General features: G+C 40.7%; 1 protein-coding gene across 1 annotated transcript in view; it reads left to right on the top strand.

The window, feature by feature from the left end:
- The window catches only part of ATAD5 (ATPase family AAA domain containing 5), a 71,470-nt gene that overhangs the window by 52,850 nt on the left and 5,221 nt on the right, over nt 1–13,399 (top strand). Inside the window, exons 15-19 of the mRNA XM_060203986.1 lie at nt 1,021–1,194; nt 1,469–1,602; nt 2,308–2,401; nt 6,076–6,140; nt 8,824–9,004. Of these exons, the coding sequence (XP_060059969.1) occupies nt 1,021–1,194; nt 1,469–1,602; nt 2,308–2,401; nt 6,076–6,140; nt 8,824–9,004 (648 nt within the window). The remainder of the gene's footprint in view (nt 1–1,020; nt 1,195–1,468; nt 1,603–2,307; nt 2,402–6,075; nt 6,141–8,823; nt 9,005–13,399) is intronic.

Below are 13,399 nucleotides of genomic sequence, written 5' to 3'. Positions count from 1 at the left end.
TCAAGAGGAGAGGGAGAGAGAGAGAGGGAGAGAGCCAGAGAGACACCTGCAACACTGCTTCACCACTTGCAAAGCTTTCCCTCTGCAGGTGAGGGCTAGGGGCTTGAACCTAGGTTCTTGTGCATTGTAACATGTGCACTCAACCAGGTGCTCTACTACCCAGCCCCTAATATTTTCTTAAAAATTTTTTTTAATAGTTAAAAAAAATTTTTTTTATTATCTTTATTTATTGGGTAGATACAGGTAGAAATTGAGAGGGAAGGGGATGATAGGGAAGGAGAGAGACAGAGAGACACCTGCAGCACTGCTTCACCACTTGTGAAGCTTTCCCCCTGCAGGTGGGAACCAGGGGATCAAACCGGGGTCCTTGCACATTGTAACATGTGCACTCAACCAGGTGCGCCACCACCTGGCTCCTAAAATTTTTTTTTATTATCTTTGTTTATTTCTTGGATAGAGACAGCCAGAAATTGAGAGGGAAGGGGGAAATAGGGAAAGAGACAGAGAAACACCTGCAGCACAGCTTCACCACTTGCAAAGCTTTCCTCCTAAAGGTGGGGACTGGGGACTTGAACCCCAGTCCTTGTACATTGTAATATGGGCACTCAACCAGGTGTGCCACCCCAGCATTTTCTTTTTTAAAAATGAATTGTGGGGCATGCTAAATGTTTTATAGTACAGTTGCTGGCAAAATGGATACAGTTTGTCATCTCTCCATGACAGGTGTCTACAAACCACTTTCACCCCCAACTTAGGTCCTTTTCCGTCATCATGCATGAGGATTCCAACACCCTTTCAACCTCCTGCCCTTCCCCCTTCTCCCCCAGAGTCCTTTGCTTTGGTGCAGCAAAATATTTTTGAGAATCTAGTGCTTTAGCCACCTCCTGGAGCTACAAAACGTTTTTGAATACTGTATTCAGTGCCCCATTAATGATCAGGTTTGCCAGCTCCCCATGGGCCCCAGATTATTTCTGAATTAGCATGGAACATGTATCTTCAAATGTAATTTGTTTTTGACAGAAAAGTTAAATTCCCCTAAGAAAGTTGTGTCATCACCAAGGAAACTTGCTCCACCATCACCCAAAACTAATGGACCAAAACGAGCACTTCCACCTAAAACTTTGGCAAATTATTTTAAATTGTCTTCCAAAATGAGAAATAATGAAATAGGAGAACTTCTGGAAAGTAATAAAGGTAAGATTCTAAATTGATAAAAATAAATTGATGTTTTTGGTTATTAATGATTCTGATACTTAAAAATATGAACACATTTCATGAATTCCTATTACTTTTTTTTTAACATTTTATATTTTTTATTTAAGAGAGAGAGATAGCAGAGCACTGCTCAGCTCTGGCTTGTGGTGTTACGGGGGATTGAACCTGGGATTTTGGAGCCTTCAGCATGATAGTCTCTTTGCTTAACCATTATGCTGTGTACCCTCACCTGCAATGTATTTTATTTATGCAGGGATAAAAAATTCTTTGGAACAGAAGCAAATTATCCATACTAAATCTACAAACATAGCTAATTCAAATGTCAAAGAATTTGGAGCTGAAGAAATCAACAGGAAAAATGCAACATCTCTCATTCTTTTTGAGGAGGTAAAATTTATTGTGTACATTTGTGGCATCATATGATAAAACCTTATTAAAGATTACTATATATATATATATATATATATATATCTTTTTTTAAAATTTATTTTTATTTATTCCCTTTTGTTGCCCTTGTTGTTTTATTGTTGTAGTTATTGTTGTCGTTGTTGGATAGGACAGAGAGAAATGGAGAGGGGGGCGGGAAGACAGAGAGAGGGAGAGAAAGATAGACACCTGCAGACCTGTTTCACTGCTTGTGAAGCGACACCCCTGCAGGTGGGGAGCCAGGGCTTGAACCAGGATCCTTATGCAGGTCCTTGTGCTTAGCGCCACCTGCGCTTAACCCGCTGCGCTACAGCCCGACTCCCAGATTACTGTATATTTTTAATGTAAAATATTAGGAAAGGTAAGGAAGACTTGTATTTAGTTGAAATTAAAACAAACGAAACTGTCAACCTTAGGATAATACAAGCACATTAATACAATTCAATGTTGCCAATTACTGTTCAGTGAATGTACTCAATAGAAATTATTCTGACCCATACTTATCCAGCTACAAGTGACTGCATTTCTTTGGCTTGATATTGTAAATTTTCATTATTGACTGAGTTCATATTTTTCATAAATGTTATCTGTAGCAGACATATAGTTTAGCCGATATAGATAAATAGTTGCTATAGTACACTAATATTCTAATAAAATGATTCTTAGGTTGATGTAATTTTCGAAGAAGATGCCGGGTTTTTGAATGCAATCAAAACATTCATGGCAACAACTAAAAGGCCTGTTATCCTTACTACAAGTGGTAGGTGACAATGATTTGCCAGCTGATTATTGTTTCCTTGCCAGAGCATTGCTCAGGAGATTGAACCTGGGACTTCAGAGCCTCAAGCATGAAAGTTTTTTGTGATACTTTGTGCTATCTCCGCCACCCAACAATTAATTTCTTTTGGCTAAAAAGTTTTGGGAGATGCTGAGAATGTGGTTCAGTGATAGAACACTTTCCGTACATGCATGGACTTGATCCCTGATACCACATGAAAGAGAAATAATTTTAACGGTAGTTGGGCGGTAGTGCAGCAGGTTAAGCGCAGGTGGTGCAAAGTACAAGGACCGGCATAAGGATCCTGGGTTTGAGCCCCCGGCTCCCCACCTGTAGCGTTGCGGTGTCTGTCTTTCTCTCCCCATCTCTGTCTTACCCTCCTCTCTCCATTTCTCTCTGTCCTATCCTGTTGGTATGCTTCTAAATTCTGCTTCTAAGACCCCTTCTGTTTCATTGGTTTAATCCCCCCTGCTTAACACTGTATTCTATTTACATAACCACTGTTAACTAAGCACCGCCCTGCCTCCAGTTTAATCCTCACTATTTTGCACGCTTTTTCCTTCTCCCCACCCCCTATCCTACATACATTCTCTTTGGACCTGACTCTTTTGCCTCAGGATATAGAAGGACAAGATTGTGATTAGAGATAGCTTAGATTGCGCTGCGTTCCACATGAATAAAGACTGAAATGCGTACCACTCAGACTGAAATGCGTACCACTCAGCCATGAGTCCCCGGTCGTCTCTCTTTCCCTCTCTCTCTCTCTCTCTCTCTCTCTCTCTCTCGCTCCTGCCCGCGAAGCTAGCTTGACACTATCCAACAACAATGACATCAATAACAATAATAACTACAACAATAAAACAACAAGGGCAAGAAGAGGGAATTAAAAAAAAAAAATCCAGGGGTTTGGCTCAGAAGTAGAGCACAATATCTCATAAGGCTTAAGGTTTTATTTTATTTATTTAATTAACTTATTTTTAAAATAATTAAAAAAATTTATTTTAATCTGTATTGGATAGAGACAGCCAGAAATTGAGAGGGTAGGAGTAGAGGGAGAGAAAAAGAGACACCTGCAGCTCTATTTCACCACTCGTGAAGATTGCCCCCTACAGGTGGGGACCAGGGGCTTGAAACCAGGTCCTTTAGCACTGTGTTGAGTGTACTTGACTACGTGCACCACTGCCTGGCCTTGAGGCTTAAGGTTTTTATCCTGATGCAACATTAAAGAACTGTTTTGGGAGGTACCTAGAGATACACATGATAACGTATGCACTGCTGTGAATAAGGTCCTGGTTTGAACCCTGAAACCACATGGGTTCACAGGATGAATGAGCTCCATGGATAGTAGGATGATGAAATGTCTCTATCCCACTCTCTACTAGAAAAAAAAAATACAGAAAATTTCATAGGAGAGACCACTTGATGGTATCACACAGGCTTGATGTCCTAGGTTCATGTCTTAGTGGCCCTCCCCCCAACACCCCCCCCATACACACACAAAAGCTTTGGGAATGTTAGCCTTTGTTTAAAATGATCTTCAAGTAAATAGTAATTTTTGACTCCCAGATTAGGAAGCTCATAGATAATCTTTATACTAAAGAATTCTTTGGTACTTGGAGAATTCATTGGGTACAGCACAGAACTTACCATGCATGAGACCCTGGGTTTAATCCCTAAAAACGTGGGAGCACTGTGAACAACACCAAAAGAACTCTGTTGATGGTTGAATTGTCCTTTGGTATCTTTCTCTCCTCACCCCCCCCACCAAGTATAAAGAATGTAAGTGTTGGACCAAGGACACCACTCATGTGTAAGGCCTTCTATCCTTTCTCTATTGTTGCATAAATTAAAATTTTATGATTTAATTTATTTTCTTATTTTTACCAGAGCACTGTTCAGCTGAAGCTTATGGTTGTGCAAGGGACTGAATATGGGATTCTGGAGCCTCTGGCATGAGAATCTCTTTGCATAACCACTATGCTATCTCCCCTGCCACATAAATTAAAAATTTATTTATTTATTTATTTATTTCCTTTTCGTTGTCCTTGTTTTTATTGTTGTTGTAGTTATTATTATTGATGTCATCTTGTTGGATAGGACAGAGAGAAATGGAGAGAGGAGGGGAAGACAGAGGGGGAGAGAAAGATAGACACCTGCAGACCTGCTTCACCGCCTGTGAAGTGACTCCCCTGCAGGTAGGGAGTTGGGGCTCAAACTGGGATCCTTACGCCAGTCCTTGCGCTTTGCGCCACATGCGCTTAGCCCACTGCGCCACCGCCCGACTCCCTGTAAATTAAAATTTTAAAAAGAATTAGGGACCAAAAGGTTGTCTGAGTGGCAGAGCTTGCCTTACATGCATGATATTCTTGGTTTGACCCTTGGTATCGTGAGAGTAAAGAAGAAAACAATTGGAACTTGGTGGATGTGGGATGATGCTTTACTCTCCCATAGAAAAATAAAAGGCCAAGTGGTTCGGTGATATACATGCATAAGAGTCAGGTGGATCTTTGGCACTTTATGGAAAAGTTTCAGAGTGATAGTTGATTTGCAGCCTTGATAATTACAGCACTAGAGTCGGCAGAGTGGCTCTTTTGAATTGTATGCTGCATTGCTATGTGCACGATACAGTTTGGGCCTCATCCCCACTACCCTGTCAGAAGTTTTGCTGCTATCGTCTCTTTCCCTCTGTCTCTGCCTCTATCTAAAAAAAATTAAAAATAGAGAATTATTCAATTAATATATATTTTGCAATAGCAATAACTTTACTTTGAATCAGTGTGCTAGAAATGGGTATTAGATACTTAGGAAAGCAGCAGTGCCCTAGAATGCAGATAGGGAGGTCTAAGGATAAGTCAGTGGAGGGGTTTTTGTAGGGAAAATGACAGATCTTTGCCTCTTCCTCTCATTTATAGTTATATCATCAAACCTCCTTTACTGATTAATTTTTTTGTGGACCCCCAACCTTCCTTAGTTCCTATAATATATCCTCTTATGGATTGTCACATATTTTAACTGAGGTGAGAACACTCTATCCTGACCACACCCAACAGTTTTATTTTATTTATTTATTTTTAAAAAATTTAAATTTATTATTATCTTTATTTATTGGATAGAGACAGCCAGAAATCAAGAGGGTGGGGGGTGGTAGAGAGGAAGAGAGACAGAGAGACACCTGCAGCCCTGCTTCACCACTCCTAAAGCTTTCCCCCTGCAGGTGGGAACCAGCAGCTCGAACCCAGGTCCTTGCGCATTGTAATACATGCGCTCAACCAGGTGCACCACACCACCCGCCCCCAACAGTTTTATTTTATTTTATTTATTATTATTATTATTTTAACAGTTTTATTTTTATTTATTTACTTTTTCTTCCTTTATTGGGGGATTAATGTTTAACATTCGACAGTAAATACAATAGTTTGTACATGCATAACATTTCTCAGTTTTCCACATAACAGTACAACCCCCGCTAGGTCCTCTGTCATCCTTTTCCAGGACCTGTACTCTTCCTCCACCCACCCTTGTCTTTTACTTTGGTGCAATATACAGTTTTATTATTTTTTTAGTGATAAAATGGAGCATTTTTTTTTCGCAGAAAAAAATATAACTGGAAAGGTTATTTAATGATTTTTGTGTTTTAAAAAATGTCTTTCTTATAGATCCAACATTCAGTTTGATGTTTGATGGCTGCTTTGAAGAAATTAATTTCAATACTCCTTCACTGGTAAGTTTTGAAGTTTGATGATTAAAATAGATATCACAACTATATAAAAGATGATTTACCATATTTAATTTTAATCTTAAAGTGTGGTTCCTAAGGGATATGCTAACATTTTTTGAGTAAATTAAAAATTTACTTAGTTACTTTACCCATGACAAGCAAAATGATTTTTCTTTTCTTTCTTTCTTTCTTTTTTTTTTAAATATTTTTTTTGCCTCCAGAGTTATTGCTGTGGCTCGGTACCTACACTACAAATCTACTGCTCCAGTGGCTCCTGTGGCTTTTTTTTTTCCCTCTCGATTTTTTTTGGATAGGACAGAGAAATTGAGAGGGGAGGGAAGACAGAGAGGGAGAAAGATAGACACCTGCAGACTTGCTTCACTACTTGTGAAGCTAACCCCGCCCCACTCCTGCATGTGGGGCCCTGGGGGCTGGTCCTTACACTTTGTACTACGTGCACCACCACCCAGTCCCCTCAAGGTGTTTTTTCTTTTTCTTCTTTACATACACATTTTGCTTTTATACATTCATTGATACAGTTAACTAAATCTGTTTTTTTAAACATCATTTTATTTTATTATTTATTTATTTATTTATTCCTTTTTGTTGCCCTTGTTGTAGTTATTGTTGGATAGGACAGAGAGAAATGGAGAGAGGAGGGGAAGACAGAGAGAGAGGGGAGAGAAAGATAGACACCTGCAGACCTGCTTCACCGCATGTGAAGTGACTCCCCTGCAGGTAGGGAGCCAGCCGGGAGCTTGAACCGGGATCCTTATGCCGGTCCTTGCGCTTTGCGCCACGTGCGCTTAACCCACTGAGCTACTGTCCGACTCCCTAACTAAATCTGGTTTTAAAAAATTATAATTTTCATGTTATTATTGTATCCATACTTACAGTTACAGTGGATGTAAAATGTTGCATCAAACTGTATTATTATTATTATTTATAAATATTTTTACTTATTTAATTATTTTTATTTATTTTCCCTTTTGTTACCCTTGTTTTATTGTTGTAGTTATTATTGTTGTTGTTGGATAGGACAGAGAGAAAATGGAGAGAGGAGGGGAAGACAGAGAGGAGAGAAAGACAGACACATACAGACCTGCTTCACCGCCTGTGAAGCAACGACCCTGCAGGTGTGTAGCCAGGGGCTAGAACTGGGATCCTTCGGTCCTTGTGCTTCGCACAATATTTTTATTTATTATTTGATAGAGACAGAGAGAATTTGAGAGGGTAGGGGGTGACAGAAAGGAGAAAGACAGAGACACGTGCAACCCTGCTTCACACTCATGAATCTTTCCCCTTGCAGGTGGGGATCAGAGGCTTGAACCTGGGGCTTTACACACTATAATGTGAGCACTTAATCAGGTGCACCACCACCTGGCCTCCATTATTGTTTTTTAATATTTATTATTATTTTCATTGACACTACGGTTATCTGCTGGTTCTCAAGGTCAGCACTAGGAACCTGCCACTCTTGGCGGCCTTTTATTCTCTTTTTTTTTTCCTCTTTCTATTTTTCTTTCATGGGACAGAGAGAAATTGAGAGGGGAGAGGGAAATAGAGAAGTAGAGAAGCATATCCCCCTGCAGGCTGAGAGTAGGGGCTCAAACCCTGGTCCTTGTGTGTTGTGATGTGTGTTCAGTTGGGTGCATCACTTCCTGGACCTCTATTGTATTATTTTTATTGCCACCAGAATTATTGATGGGGTTTGCACTGGGAATCCACCTCTCTTGGTGGCCATTTTTTCTTGATCCTTATCTTTTTTTCTCTTATTTTATTATTATTGTTATTTTTATTTGATAGGACAGAGAATTTTGAGGAAGGAGAGAGAGAGAGAGAAAGAAACTGCAGACTCGCTTCACCACTTGTGAAGTGTCCCCCTGCTTGTGGGGAGTGGAGGCTTGAACCCAGGTAATGGTAATGTGTACTCAAGCAGGTTCAGCACCCCCCCTGTACCATTATTTAATTTGAGAGTATTTTCTCAACATTTCATAAAATTGCCTGTAGTGTTCAGGTTGGAGATAGCATAATTATCATGCAAAGGGACTCTTATGCCTAATGCCCCAAAGTCTAGGTTCAGTTTCCTGCACTACAGTAAACCAGAGCTGAGCAGTGCTCTGGTTAAAAAAAAAAAAAAAAAAAAATGAAGGGGAGAAAGAGGAAGAAGGAGGAGAAAGAAAGAAAAAAAGGGAAGGATGGAAGGAAACATCTTGGTAGTTCTGGGAGTGGAACCTAGGGCTTCAGAACATTAAACATGGAAGTCTTTTTGTATAACTATTATGCTGTCTTCCTAGCCTTCTTTGCTATTTTAGACTGAATACAGTTAGTGAAAGATACATACATCCAGGATGGGGGAAAATAACATGGTAGTTATGCAAAGAGACTCTCATGCCTGAGGGTCTGAAGTCCCAGGTTCAAATCCCCACACCACCAAAAACCAGAGCTGATCAGTGCTCTGGTAAAAGACAGATTGAGTGTGTGTGTGTGTGTGTGTGTGTGTGTGTGTGTGTGTGTGTGTGTGTGTGCACTTTTAATAGCATGTTTTGCTTTTAGAGCTACTTCATTCTCAATAAGACCATAGGGACTTCAATAAAATTGGTCTCAGTTTTATACTTGTGTATAAGATAATATACTTGTGTCTTTCTGTTAACTGCAGTTGAACATCTCTCTTACTCTTTTGCAGCTAAATGTTGCCAGCTACCTACAGATGATCTGCTTGACTGAAAATTTTAGAACTGATGTAAAAGATTTTGTAACATTGTTAACTGCAAATACTTGTGATATCAGAAAAAGTATCCTTTACTTACAATTCTGGGTTAGAAGTGGAGGTGGAGTTTTAGAAGAAAGACCATTATCCTTTTGTCGTAAGTTGATCTGTTATATATAAAAAAAAAATCTATAATGGGACCTGTGTTAAAATATATGCTATAACAGGAGTTGGGCAGTAGCTCAGCGGGATAAGCTCACGTAGCACAAAGCGCGAGGGCCGGCATAAGGATCCCGGTTCAAGCCCCTGGCTCTCCACCTGCAGAGTAGTAGCTTCACAGGCAATGAAGCAGGTTTGCAGGTGTCTATCTTTCTCTCCCCCTCTCTGTCTTCCCCATCTCTCTCCATTTCTCTGTGCCCTATCCAACAGCAGTGACAGCAATGAAAACAATAATAACTACAACAACGATAAAACAACCAGGGTAACAAAAGGGAGGGAAAATAGCCTCCAGGAGCAGTGGATTTGTGATTCAGGCACCGAGCCCCAGCAATAGCCCTGGAGGCAAAAAATATATATATATATATATATATTAATATTATAACAAAATATTTGAAAGGTTATAAAAATGTTAAACATCTAATTAACACATTAATGTTTAAAATATGTATATGAGGGCTGAGCGCACCCGGTTGAGCACATATGTTACCATGAAGGAGCCGCCAAGTTCCATCCTTCTCTTTCCACCTGCAGGGGTGAAGCTTCACAAGTTGTGAAGCAGGTCTGAAAATGTTTCTCTCTCTCTCTCTCTCTTTTTCTGGCCACCAGGGTTATCTCTGGGGCTTAGTGCCAGCTCTACAAATTCATCACTCCTGACAGCCATTATCCCCCCCTTTTTGTCTTTTTTATTGGCTAGGGCAAAGATAAATTGAGAGGGGAGGAGAGATAGAGAGGGAGAGAGAAAGAGAAACAATTGCAGACTTGCCTCGATAATTGTGAAGTGCCACCCTCTGCAGGTAGGGAGCTGAGACTTGAACCTGGGTCCCTCCACATGGTAATAAGTGTGTTTCACCAGATGTACCACTGCCTGACTCCCTCTCTATCTTTTCTCTCCTGCACGACTCTGACTCCCTCTCTATCTCTCCCTCTCCTTTCAATTTCTCTCTACCATATCTAGAAAAAGAAAAAGAAAGGAGAAACAAACAGGGAGTTGGGTATTAGCGCAACGGGTTAAGCGCAGATGGTGCAAAGTGCAAGGACTGGCCTAAGGATCCCAGTTCAAGCCCCCAGCACCCCACCTGCAGGGGAGTCACTTTATAAGCGGTGAAGCAGGTCTGCAGGTGTCTTTTTCTCCCCCTCTGTCTTCCCCTCCTTTCTCCATTTCTCTCTGTCCTATCCAACAATGACGACGTCAGTAACAATAATAAGTACAACAACAACAAAAAAGAGCAACAAAAGGGAATAAATAAATAAATAAATATTTTTTAAAAAGGAGAAACAGCTGCCAGGAGAGATGGATTAATCAGACACTGAATCACAGTAATAACTCTGGTAGCAAATAAATAAATAAAATAGGTATATATTATGTCAGCTTTTATAAACAGTTAATATGAGTAAATACAATTAAACTAACCATGAAACAAATTTTACGTAAATAATCACACAATATAGGGCACAGGTGATGGCACATCTGGTAAGCGTGCACATTATAGTGCCCAAGGACCAGAGTTCAAGTGCCTGCTTCCCACCTTCAGGGGAAAGCTCCATGAGTGGTGAAGCAATGTTGCTGCTCTCTCTCCCCCCCTCCCCTCTCCCTCTCCCTCTCTCTCTCTCTCTCTCTCTCTCTCTCTCTATATATATATATATATATATATATATCTTCACTCTCAGTTTGTCTGTCTCTATTCATTAAGTAATCATAAAAATAATAAATCTTAAAAAAAAATCTTTATTTAATACAGAGACAAACCTATAGAGAAGGGGAGAAAGAGAAGGAGACAGAGAGACACCTGAAATACTGCTTCGCCACTTATGAAGCTTTCCCCCTGCAGGTGGGGGAGGTCCCAAGAGCTTGAACCTGGGTCTTTGCACACTGTAACATGTGCACTCAACTGGGTGTGCTGCTACCAGCCCAAATAATACAATTCTAAAGACAACAATAACAAAAAATATGAAATTTTAATAGAAGATGGTTTATTTTGGCTTTTGGCCACCAGGTATTTACTTGGGCTTCACACCTTCTTATGCTTACACAATGGATTCTTTTTTCTTTTTTCCAGATAGAAGGTGAGAGAGATAGATATACACACACAAAAAAAAAATCCATAGTACTGCTAAACCCTTTGGGGAGCTTCCCCTTTGCAAGGTGCTCCCATATGATGGCTAGGGTCTCAAACCTGGGTTATTGACATGGTAAACTATGAGTTCTACTGCATGAGCTTTTTCCTGTCTCCCTAAATATAATTTCCTTTTTTTTTTTATAAACATATTTTCTTTTTTTTAAATTTTATCATTATTTATTTATTTATTCCCTTTTGTTGCCCTTGTTTTTTATTGATGTCATCCTTGTTGGATAAGACAGAGAGAAATGCAGAGAGGAGGGGAAGACGGAGAGGGGGAGAGAAAGACAGACACCTGCAGGCCTACTTCACCACCTGTGAAGCAACTCCCCTGCAGGTGGGGGGTCGGGGGCTCGAACCCGGGATCCTCATGCCGGTCCCTGCGCTTTCTGCCACATGCACTTAACCCGCTGTGCTACCGCCCGACTCCCTAAACATAATTTCTTATGAGCAATTGGAACCATATTATTTAACATTTTCTCCTTACTTAAAACATATTGGTTATTCACATATATGTATTATTTTTTATCACTATATGGTCTTTCTGTCTCCTCTCATTAAAAATAAAGTAAGGGGGTCGGGCGCTAGCGCAGCAGGTTAAGTGCATGTGCTGCAAAGCACAAGGACCGGCATAAGGATCCTGGTTCGAGCCCACGGCTCCCCATCTGCAGGGGAGTCGCTTCACAGGCAGTGAAGCAGTTCTGCAGGTGTCTGTCTTTCTCTCCTCCTCTCTGTCTTCCCCTCCTCTCTCCATTTCTCTCTGTCCTATCCAACAACAAATGACATCAACAATAACAATAATAACTACAATAAGGCTACAGTAACAACAAGGGCAACAAAAGGGTGAAAAATGGCCTCCAGCAGTGGATTCATGGTGCAGGCACTGAGCCCCAGCAATAACCCTGGAGGCAATAAATAAAATAAAATAAAATAAAATAATAAAGTAAAAAAAAAAATGTGAAAGAAAAGAAAGAGGCCAGAGCACTTCTCAGTTCTGGTTTATGTTGGTACTGGGGATTGAACCTGGAATCTGAGAGCCTCAGGCATGAAAGTCTTTTGCATAACCATTATGCTGTCTCTCCCACCCTAAAAGTTTCTTTTTCTTTTCTTTTTTTGCCTCCAGGATTATTGCCTGCACTATGAACCCACCGTTCCTGGAGGCCATTTTTTCCCATTTTGTTGCCCTTGTTGTAGTTGTTATAGCTGTTGTTGTTGGGTAGGAAAGAGAAATCGAGAGAGGGGAAGACATAGAGGAGAGAAAGATAGACACCTGCTTCACCATTTGCCAAGTGACCTCCCTGCAGGTAGGGAGCTGGGGGCTTGAACTGCCCCTTGTGCTTTGTGCCATGTACACTTAACCCGCTCCGCTACCTTCCAGCCCCCTAAAAATTTATTTTCTTATAGCTCCTATGTGCATTTTGTCTTTATTTATTTATTTATTTTCCCTTTTGTTGCCCTTGTTGTTTAACATTGTTGTGGTTATTGATGTTATTGTTGTTGGATAGGACAGAGAGAGGAGGGGAAGACAGAGGGGGAGAGAAAGACAGACACCTGCAGACTGCTTCACACCCTGCAGGTGGGGAGCCGGGGGCTAGAACTGGGATCCTTACACCGGTCCTTGTGCTTTTCACCATGTGCGCTTAACCCTCTGCGCCACCACCTGACTCCCTATTTGTCTTTTTAAAAAAGATATTTATTTCCTTTTGTTGCCCTTGTTTTTTTTTTTAATTTTTTATTATCTTTATTTATTTATTGGATAGAGACAATCAGAAATTGAGCAGAAGGGAGAGGTAGAGAGGGGAAGAGACAGAAAGACACCTGCAACCCTGCTTTACCACTCGCAAAGCTTTCCTCTGCAGTTGGGGAATGGGGATTCGAACCTGAGTCCTTGCCCATTACAACATGTGCATTCAACCAGGTGTGCCTCTACCTAGCCCCTGCCCTTGTTGTTTTATTGTTGTAGTTATTATTGTTCTTATTGATGTCGTCGTTGTTGGATAGAACAGAGAGAAATGGAGAGAGATGGGGAAGACAGGGAGAGAGAAAGATAGACACCTGCAGACCTGCTTCACCGCTTGTGAAGTGACTCCCCTGCAGGTGGGGAGTGGGGACTCGAACTGGGATCCTTAAGCTGGTCTTTGCGCTTTGTGCCACATGCGCTTAACATGCTGCACTACTGCCCCACTCTCCTGTCTTTTTTTTTTTAATGGCCTCTC

The sequence above is a fragment of the Erinaceus europaeus genome, chromosome 12 (genome assembly GCF_950295315.1).
Source record: "Erinaceus europaeus chromosome 12, mEriEur2.1, whole genome shotgun sequence".
Classification (NCBI taxonomy): Eukaryota; Metazoa; Chordata; class Mammalia; order Eulipotyphla; family Erinaceidae; genus Erinaceus; species Erinaceus europaeus.
This window is presented reverse-complemented; position numbering and strand designations above follow the sequence as displayed.